This window comes from Pipistrellus hanaki (assembly GCF_964339955.1).
Source record: "Pipistrellus hanaki genome assembly, chromosome: 18".
Lineage (NCBI taxonomy): Eukaryota > Metazoa > Chordata > Mammalia > Chiroptera > Vespertilionidae > Pipistrellus > Pipistrellus hanaki.
The window spans coordinates 16,450,391-16,468,771 of record NC_140520.1 but is presented as its reverse complement, the minus strand read 5'-3'; the positions used below and the strand labels follow the sequence as shown (position 1 = coordinate 16,468,771).

At 39.2% G+C, this 18,381-nt stretch overlaps 1 protein-coding gene across 1 annotated transcript; it reads left to right on the top strand.

The window, feature by feature from the left end:
- Window positions 1-5,778: 5,778 nt before the first annotated feature.
- TNFSF18 (TNF superfamily member 18) lies at window positions 5,779-16,794 on the top strand. The gene is made up of 3 exons (XM_084866559.1): window positions 5,779-5,950; window positions 12,444-12,474; window positions 14,386-16,794. Exons 1-3 carry the CDS (start codon window positions 5,795-5,797, stop codon window positions 14,730-14,732), a joined length of 534 nt encoding a protein of 177 aa, XP_084722685.1. The 5' UTR covers window positions 5,779-5,794; the 3' UTR covers window positions 14,733-16,794.
- Window positions 16,795-18,381: the final 1,587 nt, after the last annotated feature.

The window sequence follows — 18,381 nt, the reverse complement described above, 5'->3', positions numbered from 1 at the left end:
GTTCCTAACATTACACTTTATACATAGAAGGTATTTAATAACGTTTACTAAACAAAAGAAATAACATGTCTTTTTGCTGTGTTTTAGAACCACTGAGTACAGAAAAGCCAAAACCTTTCTTTACTCAATTAGATTCCCAGTGCCAAAACAAAAAATCTAGCCATGACCAGACTATCTAAACTGAATGGTGTAAAGTCAGCGCTAAAAATGGAAAATTGGAAGAGAAAGGATCTCATTGACTCCTAAATGAACACTTGCCACGGTTGGGTGTTGAATGCAGTGAATGTGCTGATTGTTCTATACTGGCCTAGAAGCTTGTCAAATAAGGAGACCAATTAGAAGAATTAAGGAGAAAGATCTCCCGCCAGACCTCTCAGGACTGCCCAAGGAAATCCAGGAGATTTGGGAATGCTTAGTCTCAGAAATCTAAAACTCTTTTATTTCAATTAGGCTGAAATATACAGGTGAAATATACATAGTTCTCTGATGACTTATGGAATACTGGGCAAAGTATGATCTAATAGCAATGCCCATTCATTAGGGCTTCTACGGTGATGCTAGAGGTTTTAAATATATTGTGTGTTTTTTTAATTATTGATTTCAGAGAAGAATATTCAGAGGGATATAAAGATAGAAAAATCAATGATGAGAGAGAGAATCATTGATCAGCTGCCTCCTGCATGCCTCCCACAGGGGATCCAGCCTGACACCTGGGCATGTGCCCTTGACTGGAATCGAACCCAGGACCCTTCAGTCCGCAGGCAAACCAGCTAGCCAAACCAGCTAGGGTGATGCTTGAGGTTTTTAAATAGGAAGTGTTACCACATTGCACAATGCAAAAATCTATTTTCAGTTCAGATTCCAAGCAGGAAGCAATTCTTCCCATTAAATGGCCAGGATACTGACACATGCTGATTTGGCTAGAAAGGAACCCCCCACCCCCAAACAACAACAACAAACCACTCACATAGAGAAACCTATTACCCACACAGTCTTTCTCAAAGATTAATGGTAAGGCAGGTAGATACCACAGGAAGGCCTCCATGGAAAGTGGCCACTTGATTTGTTACCCAAAGGCTGTACTTAAGCCAGTAAGACACAGACTAACAACAAAGAATCAAATAAGGGTTAATAAATAAATAAATAAATAAAAAATAGGCAAAAACACAACAAAGAATCAAATAAGGCAGGGGTCTTCAAACTACGGCCCGCGGGCCACATGCGGCCCGCAGAGGAGTCTGATCCGGCCCGCCAGGTTTTTTGGGCAGTAGCGCAGCCGAGGTGTTACAGTAGGAATTAGTAGTTCATATAGTCCGGCCCTCCAGCTCTCTGAGGGACCGTGATCTGGCCCCCACTTTAAAAAGTTTGAGGACCCCTGAAAGGGATCCAAAAAAGTAGACAGGCAAAACAGACAGCATGCAACTAGGCAATTTGGGGCATAGAAGAGGGTCCCCATGTGATGGAATAAAAACATAGTTTGGAATCAAACTACTTCCTAGACTCCCCTGAATAGGGTTGTTATTAATTCCTTGTAGAAAGTGATCTAAAAATTGGTAGGAGATATCTCAGTATATATTATAGAGTTTATCATACACATATGTAAATATGTGTATATACAGGGTGTCCTAAAAAATGTATACACACTTTAACAGCTGATAGCTTAATTTTGAAAATGAAATGTATTTTAATAAATGCTGCCTTTATAATGATTCAAAGTGTATGTATACATATATAGATGTATGTATACATATATATCTATTTATGCATAATGAGCTGTATACAATGTTCTTTATAGAGTGGACGTTTATAAATCTTAACAGATAGGTTGTTGCCTTCATAACATTCCAAGTTTAAAATCTTATTTATGTATCATGTCTACCTATTTTCTATTATATATCTATTCACTTATCTATCTATCTATCTATCTATCTATCTATCTATCTATCTATCTATCTATTGTATCTATCTTTCATCTTCCTATGAATCTTTAAAAAAGACAAATATAGCTGAAACCGGTTTGGCTCAGTGGATAGAGCGTCGGCCTGCAGACTCAAGGATCCCAGGTTTGATTCCGATCAAGGGCATTTACCTTGGTTGCTCTCCAGTAGGGCGTGTGCAGAAGGCAGCTGATCAATGTTTCTCTCTCATCGATGTTTCTAGCTCTCTATCCCTCTCCCTTCCTCTTCCTCTCTGTAAAAAAATCAATAAAATATATTAAAAAAAAAAAAGACAAATACATTTGTCACAAAATGAGTATATTTTCTTGTTAGTTTTTCTGAAGTTCCTCATTTTTCAGTTCCTGAATGAAAACTACTAGACTATTCAAAAGTTTGGTATTTTGTCATTGTGCCTACTGAGCTCTTTTCCTTTTCTTTCCCCTTACCCTTTTTCCTTTTTCCCTTTCCTTTCCCCTCCCCCCTTTCCTTTCCTTTCCTTTCCGTTTCTACTACTGTGTTCTTTCTTTTTCTTTCTTTCTTTCTTTTTTTTTTTTTTTTAAACATTTCTAACATTTACAGATATTTACATTTCTGAATACTTGTTCAAGATTTCCTACTCCCTTAAGAAATAACTCTGTCCTTTCTCCTCTCAAACAATTCATTTCCAACTTTTCTTCTTAACTATTTTAGCTTATCTAAATCTTTCTGTCCTTTGAGGCCTGCCCTCCAGTAAATGTTCAACATAGATTTTCTATTTGGATTTAATTTAAAAAAATCTCATCCCAAGTATGTGAACCAGAAGCATTAATACAGAAGCTTGGGTTTGGTGTTCATCTACACCTGTCACAACCTGAGATGGCACATCTGAGATGCCAATTCTGCTAGCTTACACTAAGGTGATACCAGGGGTGATTCATTAATCCCGAATAAATCTTCTCTTCTGTCACTTGTTCTAATCCAAAGTTTCTTCATTTCTGAACCCCATTTCATGAAAAAAAGCCCTGGAATGTATCCTGGAAATAAGCTTGTCATCTTTCTTAAGACTTTTGTAAGGTTAAAATAATCAGGATATACCAGAGCCTTACCATGGTAAAGGGCAGGAGGAGGAGCTGCATTTTATTTGGGACAGTTCCTCATTTGAATAAATATTTACTGAACTGACTAAGTGGAGGGAGTTCCATCTAAAATTTGGAAAGGAGCCGAAACTGGTTTGGCTCAGTGGATAGAGCGTCGGCTTGGGGACTGAAGGGTCTGGGGTTCGATTCCGGTCAAGGGCATGTACCTTGGTTGCGGGCATATCCCCAGTAGGGGGTGTGCAGGAGGCAGCTGATTGATGACTCTCTCTCATTGATGTTTCTAACTCTCTATCCCTCTCTCTTCCTCTCTGTACAAAATCAATAAAATATATTAAAAAAAATAAAATAAAATTTGGAAAGGAGCCAGAAAAGAAAGCAGATCAGAGTAGAAAGGAGAAAAGAGTGCAATTTTTTGTTTTTAGAGTTTTTCATCTACATTTCAGACATGATACAAGTACAGAAGTTGCATGTACAACATCAACTTCACTCTCTCAGAGTCAGGTTACTTATTACTCATTTTGCATCACTGCCATCTAGTACAGAGCCACAAAAACATGGTTGCATTGAATCACTATTTCTGTGTCACTCTGTGGGGCTTTTATTCAGAGATAGTTTGGTGACCAAGGTAAAACAGGGCCCAGTTAAAATTTGCCAGCTCAATGAGAAATATTGCTGTACTAGTACACACTGGTTCTAAGGGAAGGTGGCTGGGATATAAAACAGTATTATTTCCACTGCCCATCATCATTGGTGCGACACACTACTTGCTTGCTTATCCTTAACTTCATCCTTCATAAATGAGGCTGTTAAATCTCAAGGCTTTGCTCTAATTTACAAAATCTGTTATATTAACAGAATTGTTTTCCAAATGGTTTCATCTTACCTCCTTTTATCTATTTGTTAAAAACACATTTTTATTGATTTCAGAGGGAAGGTAGAGGGAGAAAGAGATAGAAACATCAATGATGAGAGAGAATCATCAATCAACTGCCTCCTGCATGCCCCTTACTGGGGATCGAGCCTGCAACCTGGGCATGTGGCCTGACTAGGAATTGAACTGTGACCTCCTGGTTCATGTGTTGATGCTTAATCTCTGAGCCACACTGTCTGGGCTTAACTCCTTTTATTTAAATGAACTTCAGCTAAATTACACCCTGGGGTAAATATAAAAAGAAATGATTATTTTCTGGGCTTTTATAACTGACTAGAGACCCGATGCATAATATTTGTGTATGGGGCGGAGGGGGGGCGGTCTCTCAGCTTGGCCTGCACCCTCTCTAATCCGTGACCCCTTAGGGGATGTCCAACTGCTGATTTATTTATGTATCGTGTCTGCCTATTTAGGGATGGGGCCTAAACCAGCAGTCAGACATCCCTCTCCGAATCTGGGACCGCTGGCTTCTAACCACTGGCCTGCCTGCCTGCCTGATCACCTCTAACTACCTCTGCTTGCCTGCCTGACCACCTCCTAACTGGTCCCTTGCTAGCCTGGTTGCCCCCTGACTGCCCCCCCGGCAGGCCTGGTCGCTCCCTAACTGCCCCCGCCCCCCACTCCCCGCTGGCCTGGTAGCCTCCTAACTAGAAGGAAGTAGGATGTCCAGAAGATGTCCGGTTGACTGGGCTAATTAGCATATTACCCTTTTATTAATATAGATTATTAGTATAGATTCAGTCTTTGCAACATTTCTAAGATGGTGAAGAAGAGATAAATACTTCCAGAACACCTCTTCTGAGCCAAAAAGCCTTGCGGAGTAGAAACGTTCTCCATATTATAATGAAGGAAACTAAGCAGTCAAGTATGACACCAAAGGCCACTGAGTGGGTAAGGGTACGGGTACAAGGAGGGCAGCTTAAGGCTCCCTCTTAGGTCTGAGTCAAAGTCCATGTTCTTTCTATCACATGGTGCTAGAATTCTGTGAAAAAGATAGGCATCCCAATTAACAGATGGTGAGACTGAGGTACAGAGAGCCAGGGGACTTTCTCAATTTTGTATATCAGTATATCAGTATTTTAGGTGGCAGGAATAAAATTAAAGCTGTTTTTTGTTTGTTTGTTTGTTTATTTGTTTTTGGAATAGAGTGCAAGATCAGACTAGGGGACAGGGTGTGAGATAGTACCCTTTTGTATGATAACTTTATTTCTGTTTGATGCCCACAGTGAATTATCAGTGTTTCAAATAGTGAGGTTTTAGAGAATTGAGCTTGTTATATGTATTTCATATCAAATTCCAGTATCACTCTTGGGGCTTGCTAGAGATGACCTCAGAAGGAACATATTTTATATACTAGAAAGTAATGAAACTCTATTTTACCAAACCATGCATCCTAGGCTTCCTAGCTTCTCACCCCCTTGCCTCACAATATTATAATATTTGAGGTATGAAAGGGCCTTATATTGGACTTTATTTCTTCTTACAAAAAATAAATTTATTTGGAAATAATTTTTAATTATGCACAGCACTGTATTTCCTCTTGGTTTGGGAAAGAATTTTTTCCTTTCAAACTTCCCTCGTGCTGTTTTTTTTTTTTTTTTTTTTTTTTTAATCCTCTTTATTTGTATTGGCTTTTATGAAGACTTCCGTTCTGCTGAGTGAACGCATTTGGCTTGGTACCAAATGAGAGTCAGCACTTAGCCTAGAAGTATCGTTTTTCCAACAAGACAGAAAAGGGAAACCCCGCCTATTACACCCACTACTAATTACCATAGGACAAAATCAAGTTGTTGCATCACTGGCTCATCATTCATGAATTTCTGCTTCCACAGCTCTCATTTCTGCAGAGAATGAGTTTGAGACCCATGGAGAATATGCCTTTACACCATGCAAGCCCTCCAGGAGCACAGAGGCCACACTGGAAGCCATGGGCCTTCTTAGCACTGGTTATTGTGCTACTAGTCTGTTCCTTCATCTCAGTAGCCTTCATTCTTTTCCCACTCAAGGTAAGGAGATAACAGTACCTGAGATTGCTATTGGTTATAATTCTTTTGTCTTTTGTAAATCTGGTATTATCATTGCCACTCAGTATTGTTAGAGCTAATTGAAAGGGACATGGAAGTGAAGATAATCTAATTTGTCATGGCATGTGGCTTTAGAGACTTATCTAAGTGTCATGAAATGAAGATATTAGAAAATGCTAAATGTTGGTGGCAGAACTGAGTTAGATGGAGAAAACTGCTTAATTAAATCAGCCATTTGGCAGATGTCTGTGGAGTACTTTTCCCCTTTTTTGGAACTTTGCTAAATAATTCCTCTTGGTGGAATGAAAAGGTGTAAAATATGATACTTGCTCTCAAGGAATGGGATGCAAACTGTAGTCTAATGGAGGGAAGGGACATAAAAAGATGGTGGAAGATGGAATAGGGTAAGTTACAGGTTGTTAGTGTATTTTTGAAGAGGGAAATGGCATTGAACTAGGAGTAACAAGGTCTGGATTCTGGTTCTAGGTCTCCCAATAACTAGCTGTATGAATTCTCATTCTCAGTTTCTTCATCTGAAAAATGGTGGTAGGAGAATGGATTTATTATAAAGTCTCATTCTAGCTATAAGATAAAGTGATTTATAATTCATCTAAGGATGGTATAGAATATAAATGCTTTAGAAGTTCAAGGGGGGCAATGGCTCTGGGCTAGGGTGATCAAGGAAGGTTTCATGGAGGAAGGTTGGAACACATTCCTAATTGGGAAGCCCCTGATGCTTATCAGGAATTTCCCATTGAGCTCCAGCCCAACTTGTGGGTCTAGTGAAGAGGATGGAGGTTCCTTAGGTTTTTATAAGAAGTTTTTCTGACTGTTGACTGCGTAACACTGAGCAAAAAAGAAATTAAAAAATGCTTGATGTCATTTAGGATTTGGCCCATTTTAAGGTATGTCTGAAGATTCTGAGCCTTGGGGAGAATAAGGTGATACATACCCATTTAAGAAAGGGCTGTGATGTGAAATCAGGAACTACTGAAACATTTTCCTTAGGGAATTGGCCAGCATATATTTCAAAGATACAGTTCTCCATATTAAGATATTTGAAAGCAATTGAGAAAAAATGTAGGAGCAAGCAGTACACTGTAGTTGATATTGTGGTAAGTGTAGCTTTCCCCCAAGTTTTACACTATAGCCCATTAGTCAGTATTGCACAGGGATAGACAAGTATACAGAGGCATTTATAACCATCTCTTCACTCTCTTAGGGGAGGTATCAAACAATAGTCTGAATTTTTTAGAGCAGTGAAGCTTTGAGCATTGTCAGTTCTGAGTGTTTATATTTCTGAAGAAGGGGAAGGATGAGAATATAGCAATAGCTTAAATTTTGAAGTGCCCTTTCCTTCCAAAAAACCACCAAAAATCAAGTCTCATTAGCAAGATGACCTTGAAGAACATAGGACATGCTATGTGTCACCCATCCCTGCACATGAATGGGGATCCAATGCATAGCAGAGGGGGGAAATATATATATTTTTAAAGGAACACAGGGGCTCTTGCAAAAAGGAACAGAGGAATTTCAGGGGCATGGAGGATATGATATCTCTTACCAGAATGGAACTTGATCAGTTTCATATGCTTGAGCTCTGATTTTGGATTCTCTCTCCTGGACAACACATAGCTTCTCACTGAACAGTTCTGCCCCTAAAGAAATAGCCCAGAGTTTGTTCCAAATTTGGAGATGTTTCATATTGTTCTAAAAGGATGCCATGATGGTGCATTTCCTATGGGAACAGTCAAGGGCCTGGTTGACAATACCAGGTCGTGTACTCCACTTTCCATTGACTGCACTGCCCTTTCCTTATTGACCACAAACAAACATACTTGGAAAAGAGGCCCGAGTAGCTGGCGGAAGATGAATCATTATGACGGGGCTGCTTCCACCTTCGCACGAGACCCATGAACCTTGCAGTTTAGATTATTTTAATTCGCACTCTTGTTTTTATATACAACATTCCACTTCCCAGCTTCTCCAGGCACTAATTCACCAAGCTTTGGGCAGGAAGATTGGCTCCTTCTAGAGACCAACACAAATTTCTTTAGGAGAACATTATTTTCATTTCCCTCCTTTTTCTTTCAGAAGACAGTCAACTTAAAAGGATTGGCTATGATCCAATCAATTTCTTTCTTCCTTTTTAATCTTTTTTATTTTTAATTTCTTTCTTGATTAAGGTGTTACATATACGTCCTTATCTCCCTTTCTGCCTCCATCCCCCCACTCATGCTCTCACCCCCTTATTGTCTGTGTCCATTGGTTAGGCTTATATCCATGCATATAAGTCCTTTGGTTGATCTCCCCCTTTACCCCATCCTCCCTTACCTTCCCTCTGAGGTTTGATGGTCTGATTGATGTTTCTCTGACATATGAACCCCTATGTTCATAGCAGCACACTTTAACATAGCTAAGATTTGGAAACAGCCTAAGTGCCCATCAGCAGATGAGTGGATTAAAAAACTGTGGTACATCTACACAATGGAATACTATGCTGTGATAAAAAAGGAGTTCTTACCATTTGCAACAGCATGGATGGAAATGGAGAGCATTATGCTAAGCCAAGCAGAGGAAGATAAATATCACATGATCTCACTCATTTATGGAATATAATGGACAATATAAACTAATGAACAAAAACAGATCCAGAGACAGAGCCCAATCAATTTCAACAACCCCTCAGTGAAAATAGCCTCACAGAAGTTGTCCCTAAAACACCAATGTTCAAGAGCATCCCCTGCTTCAATAAAATGAAGGATACTTCCGAAAGGAGAAGTTGTGCTTCTATTTAAAAGCAGAGTAGATTCTGTTTTCAAAGGACGATATGATGAAGGTTGGGTTGGAGAAAGAATTATTAAGCTTTGGCCATTTGAAACCAACTATGTTAATCTTGGCTTAAATCAAATGGGGTTACAAGAGCAACTGATCCTCTTCAGCAAAAATGAACTAAATTCAACCAAGTTGAAAGCCCCATATGCTTCTTTATTATTATTTTTTAAAAATATTTTACTGATATTTTATAGATGGGAAGGGAGAGGGATAGAGAGCCAGAAACATCGACCAGCCACCTTCCACAGGCACCCCTCCCCCCAATTGGGGATGTGCCCACAACCAACGTACACACCCTTGACTGGAATTGAACTTGAGACCCCTCAGACCACAGACTGACACTCTATCCATGAGCCAAACAGGTTTTGGCTTCTTTAGAAGTGGATATTTGGTTCTTCCAGAATTATAAATAGAAACGGCCCAACAGGGACCTATGAGTCAGAAAGGCTTTGTTTGGATCTCAGACTGGTTGCCTCTTATCAGCTGCATCACCTCGGGCTAGTTACTTAATCTCTTTCATACAGTAAATGAGGATGCTGCTAATTCTCATTTTTCGGTAAGGATTAAAGAGACAGAACAGTGCCTGACACCTAAATAGCCTTTCAGCACATCGTAGCGATTAATATTTGCATCATTACTATTAATGACAGCACAGTGAATGTAAATTTCAAAAAATTTTAACAATATTGGTATTCCTTGCTTATCTATTTCACTTTCTCCATCAAAGATTGTATCTCATTGCCAAATACTAGTAGATGATTTTTGTGACTGGACAGATTTTCATTGGTGGTAATGATTAGAGAATGTCACAATGGTGGTTTCTGGATCTTATACTAGACATTACAGCAGCCCAAGTGACAGTCTTTAGGATGTCTGTCTCTGGCCATTAGTCTATGACCTTAAATTTCTCGCACTCTTTAGACATGAAAGTACAGAGCACAGATACTATCTGCAGCTCTTACATCAGCATCTATTTATATTTAGATGGTTATGCAATTGCTCCATGAATGCAGTCATCTTTGTAGAAAGATTATAAACTTCTTAAGAAGCAAGTGCCATAAATTGATTTTGTTTCTCCTGCTTATAATGCTGCATAATGTTGGGAATATAGTTGCCTAAAGTTTTATTCAATTCTTTATTATAATCAGCATCATTATTAATAAAGCTAATATTAAATGAGCAGGATTAGACACAGAATATTTGGGTAAAGCTCTTCACAAGAATAACCTCATTTAAATCATGACCAATTTCAATGAGATAATTGCTATTATATTTCTCATTTTATAAATGAGGAAATAAAGTTAAGGGATTCACATGCTTATCATGAGTTAAACTAAATGGAATTTCAACATCTCTTCTAAGAAATCCCAAGATGCAGATGAGATGATTGCAAAAGCGGAGACAATAATAGGAATCCAGTGATTTATTATAAAACTAGAGGCCCAGTGCATGAATTCATGCACAGGGCAGGGTGGGCAGGGGGGGGGGTGTCCCTCAGCCCAGCCTGCACCTTCTCCAATCTGGGACCCCTCAAGGGATGTTAAACTGCCCGTTTAGACCTAGTGGGATTGGGTCTAAACAGGCAATCGGACATCCCTCTCACAATCCAGGACTGCTGGCTCCCAACTGTTCGCCTGCCTTCCAGCCTGATTACCCCCTAACCACTCCCCTGACAACCTGACTGATATCTAACTGCTCCCCTGCCAGCCTGTTTGCCCCAAACTTCCCTCCTCTGCCAGCCTGGCCACCCCTAACTGTCTTCCCCTGCAGGGTTGATCGACTCCAACTGCCCTCCCTTGCAGGCCTGGTGCCTCCCAACTGCCCTCCCTTGCAGGCCTGGTGCCTCCAAACTGCCCTCCCCTCCTGGCTATCTTGTGGTGGCCATCTTGTGTCCACATGGGGGCAGGATCTTTGACCACTTGGGGGCAGCCATCTTGTGTGTTGGAGTTATGGTCAATCTGTATATTACTCTTTTATTAAATAGGATAGAGGCCTGGTGCATGTGTGGGGGCCAGCTGGTTTGCCCTGAAGGGTGTCCCGGATCAGTGTGGGGGTTCCCTTGGGGGGTAGGGTGGCCTGGGCAAGAGGCCTGTTGTGATTTGCAGGCCAGCCACACTCTCTGGCAACATCCCTTCAATTTATTTTTTCTCACTTTTTAATTCATTCAAATGAAACTTCTGTCCTCATCACATCACAATGCCTACTTTCATCAAGGACCCCAGTGACTGCCATGCCCATCTGTCAATTCTCTGTCCTCTTCTTTCTTGACCCACCAAAAGCATTTGACATAGCTGATCACTCCTCTTTCCTGAAATACTTTCTTCTCTTGGTTTCCAAATATCACACTATCTTTGTTTCCTTTCTGAATCACTGGCCTTTCCTTCCGAACCTCCTTTACTGGTTCTTCCTCATTCCCTGACCTCTAAACATATGATGCCCCTATCTAAACTCACTGACTTGATGATTTCATAGTCTCCTGTTTTAAAGCATCATAAGGTAGCTGAAGACTCCAAACTTATATAATCAGAACTCCATAAAGTCATCTTCATAGATCCAACTGCCTATCTGACTATCCTACCTAGATATTTAATAAGCCTCACACACTTGACATATCCCAAAGCAAACCCATGTTTCTTTCTGTTCCCATAATTTACTCTTCTTAAGTCTTGCTCATTTCAATGACTCTTTCCAATGACTCAAGACCCAAATTTTGGAGTCTCCTTGTACTCCTCTCATTTTCTCATCCCATATCCGTGTCAGGACCTCTGTTGGCTCTATTTCTGATCACTTATCACTACGTCCACTGTTAGAACCTTGGTTGGAGGCACTGTGCTTTCTTGGCCAGATGACTACAAGGATCTCTTAGCTTGTCTCACTGCTTTTGCCCTTGCCTCCCTTAATTTATTCCTAGCAGACAAAAAAAAAAAAAAAAAAAATCTTATAAAAGAAAAATATGCAACATGTTTAAGTTCAAAAAGTCTTTTAAGTACTTTGCCATATGGAAATCAATACACTTTACATAGTACAATTTTTTTTTTGTTATGTTTCATTTCACTACAAGTATTTAAAGCATGTAAAGTGTGGTATGTTGCAACAGTTTGAAACTAAAGTTTTCTCAGGGTATTGCAGTTATTATATATGACACGTGATTGTCAAATAGTAAATAAGTGGCTTTATTGACCTGAGTTATAAATATTTATACAGCTTAATTTCTAATTATTTAAAACAAAAATTAACATAAATAGAAATTCTATTACTTTATTCTCACATGCCAAGGGATCATCTTGTGTAAGCACTGGGGTGTGGAAAGTACTGTTTATAGAAATTTTCTATAGCCTGAGAGGAAGAAAGTTCAAAATCAAATAATTGTCCTGAAGGTAGAGGTTAGGTGGATGGAATGAGACCATAATATTTGCCTAGAAGGTTCAAAAGGGTAGCTAGGTAATAAAATAAAAGGTTAAGGATGAGGCCAGCCATCTGTAAAGGGAAGCTGAGAGAGAGACAGATGGGGTGGAAGGAGGAATTTTTTTTTTTAACTTGGTTAGCAAAAGAAGTTTGCTTCAGGAATATGAAGCTCTAAATAAACCAATTAAGAAAGTTGTCATTATCCTGACCAATTTTTCTTTTTCTTCCCCTACAGGCAGTCAGTGAGCCCTGTGTAGCTAAGTTTGGTAAGTAACCTGTTTTGTATGCTTCCTTTTTTATCTTTTTTAGCATTTGATGCAAGAAGGCACATTCCAATGCAGTTGAGGAAGCCTTTATCCTATTTTATTCATTCTTCAGTTACTATTTATAACTGCTCATCATGTGCCAATCAGTTGTCTAGGAACTGAGGATTCTGAGGTCACACAGATAGGCCAGCATGAAGCTAATATCAAGGTCATATCTCTGGGCAGGAACGCATATCACTCTTACAGGCCTGGGAATCTGAGATCCAGGAACCTACTTTAATTCAAGGTTTTAATAAACACACTATTCAGATTTCTACGATTTTTCTCTCTGACAAACAAAGTCCTCACATTTCACATGATGCCGGTTTTCAGCAGAGTGTGTGTGGGGGTGCTATTTTTATTTTTAAATGTATAGAAGAATGAGTGTTGGGGGGAAGGAGTGGCCACTTCCTCTGCTCCTTTCTTTTTTCCTCTTAGATCCTGAGTCACTTTCCCTTATAGTGACCTGGTATTTGCTTACAAAACACACTAGAGTAAGTATACAGCTAAACTGAACCTTAGAGTATGTCTTAGAATACACACAAAAATAAAAATAAATGCATTTTGGATTGTTTATATGTTTCAGGCCAAACCTGTACTTTCAGCTGAGAGAAAATATTTCTAGAGATAACTGCAATTCCTGCTTCCTATATAGCTAGCGCAAACTGCCACGCTCCTGGGAATTAGGAAATCCCTTTTCACTGGTCTTTGCCTCTGTGATTATTTTTGCTTCTCTAGTGAATGGAGTAGAACTCATGATATATTTGAAATTCCCCTTTGATGTGGTAAAAGTTGAGGAGTTCAAGTGGTTCTAAGGTGGTCTGTGAGTGACTCCTGTCACAGAACTAAATACGAGAACCAGTGACACTTCTTCCTGGTGACTTGCTTGCCCCTTGACTAGGCGGGCTACATGTCAAACAAGAGCAAATTTACCGGACTCTGGGACAGCCCATTCAGGGATACTTTGCTTCTTGCTCTAATGATCTCTCCTTTATGATCCTTCAGAATCTATGCTCAGAGGTGTACTATAATTCATATACATATAAATAAGAATTTAAGTCAATATGTTATTTCTTCCAGGGTATTTTCTTATCAAAGTTCTTTCTATTTATGAGATAAAGGCTTTTCCCCCATAGCAAAAATTATGGAGAATTAGATAAATATTTTGGGTGGTAAAAGCATTTGCTGGGCCTCTGAAATCACACTTCTGTATACAAACAATTAACAATAATAAAATATGTAAATTCCATATATACCTATAAAAATAAATGATTAAATCTTGACCCTTTCCCCACCCCCTGTGATAAGATTAAGCTAGGGAAACTTATATTTAACCAGTCAAATTATTTCCATCTTTAAACTGACAACTTTACCCAGTAGCTATTTTTGGAGGGTTTGGCTAGTGATATTTCTTGAATGATATATACCCTTAAACTAATGAGAAGACCATGATTATAGATTCATGAGGAAGGTCTCACTGATACAGTGACACACAGTAGACAGTACTTACATAGAAAACCATGAACACACTTCTTGGACTGCCATCCCTGGTTATTAGTCCTGGTACATAATTCCTCTCTCCCTCTCTCCTCCTTTCTTTTTTTTACATATACTCATTAAGGAGAGATATAATGCCACCTAAAACTTAATCCCCTTTCTCTGTTCCAAATTTATTGCCTTAGAATTCACCAAGTACGTGAAGCATTTAGGATTTGCAATTTCTCTAAAACAAGGAACAGCAAGATACTTAATATACTCAAATTGTGGCTGGAGAATTTGAGTAGGGGGAAAGAACTATATAACCAGGAAGATGATGGAATAATTAAATAATGATGCTTTCCATTTTCCCCCTTCCTTGTAAATTTCTTACAGGACCATTGCCTTTAAGATGGCAAATGGCATCTCCTGAACCTCCTTGTGTGAGTCAGATAGCAGACTGGGAGCTGAAGATACTTCGGGATGGCTTGTATTCCATTTATGGTGAAGTGGCTCCCAATAAAATCTACAAGGAACCAGCTCCTTATGAGGTGCGGCTGCGTAAAAATAAAGGCATCATACAAGTTCTAACAAACAGCGCTACAATCCAGAATGTAGGAGGGACTTATGAGTTGCATGCTGGAGATATAATAGACTTAATCTTCAATGATGTACATCAGGTTCTAGAGAATAATACGTACTGGGGGGTCATACTGCTAGCCAATCCCCAATTCATCTCCTAGAGTCTGATTTGATCTCCCCATCCTCTTCAGCACATACAGAGATCTGGTGGGTGGGTTGGAGGAGGCAGATTTTCAATGCCTAAAGTTTGGGTAGATAAATCAACACAACAAACAGAACTCCTCTGAAGATGAATTTTCATTTCTCATTGTCATCGGAAAGAGACTCAGAGGAAGGACCAAAGACATTTGGTTATCCCTGGTATTGGGTTGGCAAAGACACTACTAATCCATAGTAAAATGAATATGAGTGGTTAAAGGGCAGAAGCTTCTCAAAGAGTCTTTGTCTAATGTTTGAATTCCTGGGTGAAAAATGAAGTCTTATTCTCATAGGAGTCTTACTTGGTATGCTAAAAGGATCCAGCACTGTAACCTGGCCTTGTTCTCATATTCTTGGGCTGTTTCACTCTATTCTTCCCATACTCCCAACTTCTGAGACTCTCCTAATAAAAAGCAGTCAGACTGGCAGGGTGGCCACAGATATGCCAATAACACCCCTCTTTAAATGTGATGACATTAGAGGATAGAGAACACTCTAGAAAGATACTGAGATAGAAACACAGGTGGCATGGAATGGAATGCACTTTATTTGGGAATTTCCCTTTATTTCATTCATCATACTCAGGATACAGGCTACTTTACAAAGCTAGTAGGTTGAAGAGGTCTTTCTGAACCTTCACATAGGGTTTCATGAGAAGTCGTTTTTATGTGCGTCTAAACATTGTCAGTGGTAAAGATAGAGTAAGCGTTAATACTCACAATATCTCACCCAGAAATTGGTACTACCAATGCTGGATAATGTCCTGGAATTATTTCATATATTTAGTTGGCTATCCATGGTTTACAAAATGCTTTCACATATCACATGGCAACTCTATAAAGTTAATGGGGCAGGTAATTGGTGCAAATAAAATACAAAGGCAGATGGAGCATAAGTAACTTTCCTCAACCCACAGAACTAGTGATTAATGGGGCCAATGGGTTTCTCACTGCATCATTGCCTTAGCTTTAGAGTTGGTATTTCTGCCATCACATTATCGATGATGAAGTTTAGCAGGTTCAATTTTCAGGAAGTATACTCCCATTCAGCCCAAAGTGGGTAGAGGAAAGCTATAACAGGTCTTTGCTTTCTTGACAAACTTCTTTTTCTTTCCCTGCTTGGAGCAAGGGGCACAGGGATGTTGCTCAGGGTCTACGCCAACCAAATCCCTTTCCTCACTTTGAAGAGCCTGTCTTAGTCAAATGTGTACAAACTCAAACTCAATGGCAACCTGCTAAAGTTTGGAACTTTGTTCAATTAATATGCTACTTCTGGGTTCTTTTTGAAAGCTATATAATATGATTATGTGTTAACCAAATTTAAAATATTTATGGATATTTATATAAAGCTGCATTCTGTTAATTAATAGTGTCACATAAAAAGCTAACTTAAGTATATTTGTATTGTGTATAACAAAAGTTGCTCTGGGAACAGGTTGAACCTGAGGCCAAGTTGTTTCTTAGTGTTTTTCTAAACACCATGCCTTGTCCATCTTGCATTCCTCTCAGGAAATTAAAGTTATATCACATTTATTTATGGAAACTTGGAGGAGTTGATCGTTATTAATTTATAAGCAACAGTCTGCTGGAATGGGTTGGCACTTGTTTGTGAGAGCTAATTGTTACATTTTCAGGAATTTTTCAATTTGGTTATTAAATATTGCCAAATTGACTATGGAGGGGTTAGTTATACCATGGAAATTGGCAAACACTACAAATCAGGTTTGTGTGTGTGTGTGTGTGTGTGTGTGTGTGTGTGTGTGTGTATGTGTGTTTGTTTTTTGAGAACCCATTTACCAGCACACCACTGTTTGTAAAAATCTCCTTCTTAATGACACCTCTTTGCTTCTGCCTCATTTCTGAGGCAATAAAGGCAGACAAGGCAAAGAGTGAAATTATATTCCCAGCAAAAGCCTCACTTGGAAGTGATTTCTCAGGGAGAAGAGAAGTCTGCTCAGCTACCAAAAGAGAGATAACTACCAACAGATGATCTTCGGATGGCCCTGGGGTTGTAACTTCAGCTTTTGTTTTCAATTCATACTGTTTCCTCAAATAGTTACATACATTTTAAACCTATAATAAAATGTATCTTGGTAAATTGACTGTGACTGACTTACCTGTGGCTTATCAGACTATAATTAGCGAGCTAGAGAACAGGAGGACACATCTGAAGATTCCTTGTGTATATTTAACACTGCTTGGCAATTGTTAGGCTGAAGTGAGAGCTGGATGCAATTAACTTTTGGTTGTAATCCAATTTCTAATGGGTTAGTCAGACAACTTCACTAGCTGACTTCCATTCACCTTAACTCCACCCCACTCAACCTCACCATCAAAGCTGTCATCAACTCTTCTCACACTAATTGTTATTACCTTCTATTTTTCCCCATCAAAACTAACGTATAGTGTGATACTTCTCTGCAGAGTAAGTCTCTGTTTCTGAAGATAGCCATTAATTGAAAAGTGATGTAGTCTTGGGCATTTGAAGGAGAAGACTAATTCCTTAGAGGAAGTATATCTATGTATCTTGAAGAAGAAATTCTTGTATTTGTGTGATCTATATATAAAAAAAAGCAATTTCATCTATAGAGGTGGGAGAACATTTTTATGTAGAAGCAAAAACCTCACTGATTTATGGTGAGGGATCTGGGGGTTGGCTTTAAGTAGAAGTTATAAATGATGCCCTGACAGGTACACTTTTCCTGATCTGAAAGGACATCTCTATATTTTGGGGTCACTCCACTGGTCATGACTCTCCTGTGAGTCCCACATTTATCCACAGAAAATCTGTGCACATGCCTTGGCCCTATAAACTCAGAGTACATGAGGTGAACGCGGCAAGATTCTTCCACCCCTACTGCCAAGGAGTTGGCCTCTTTCACCAGATTTCCAGGGGAAGTCAGACTAGACTACTGATACAGGCACCAGTTATCTATATCTTCCAATTGCAAGAAAGATTTCAAAACTCTTTTTAGATATCCCTTGAAGTTCTCCTATCAAGCTTAAGGTAAAACGTTTGTTTTTCATCTGCCTTGCAAAGGGCGAGGGTGAGGACACACACATGGCCACAGCTCTCTTTTTATAAATGTTATCACAACTTCTCCTTATCCCCACTCCTTTTAGGTTCTTGGACCAGCTTAAGTGGAAGGGAGCTTCATTACTTTTGTGAATTCTGCACATTGGTGGGGGCAACTGTCTTATTCTCATTTTTATATCCAGATACCCATCATATTATGCCTGTGTAAAAATGAGTCAGAAAGAGTCCCACTCTAACATCCAGTGATATGCTTCTAGGTCTAATAGGAATCTGGGAGACCTCTAATAAAATGTGGAAGTACAAAAAACCCCAAACCATCATCACAGGAGCAATAAAATAAGGCTTAATGCAAAGGCAGAGGGAGAAAAAATTATTATTTAAAAAGTTAGACTTAAGAACATGTTTACCTAGCATGCTTGGAAGAAAAAGTGATTCCTATGCCCCCTTCACAGTCTACTGCATAAACATGCTTAGGAATTAGGCCTAAGAATCAACTTTGTAACCAACTCTGATCCATAGTTATTCTTATGCACATTATAGTTTAAGAATCACTGCTTTATGGCATGCAACTTTATT

Excerpts from the sequence above, each read along its gene's own strand:
- TNFSF18 (XM_084866559.1), top strand. The coding sequence starts at position 5,795 with ATGAGTTTGAGACCCATGGAGAATATGCCTTTACACCATGCAAGCCCT. Across the intron at positions 5,951-12,443 it reads TCATTCTTTTCCCACTCAAG|GCAGTCAGTGAGCCCTGTGT; the intron begins GTAAGGAGATAA and ends CTTCCCCTACAG. Across the intron at positions 12,475-14,385 it reads GCCCTGTGTAGCTAAGTTTG|GACCATTGCCTTTAAGATGG; the intron begins GTAAGTAACCTG and ends AATTTCTTACAG.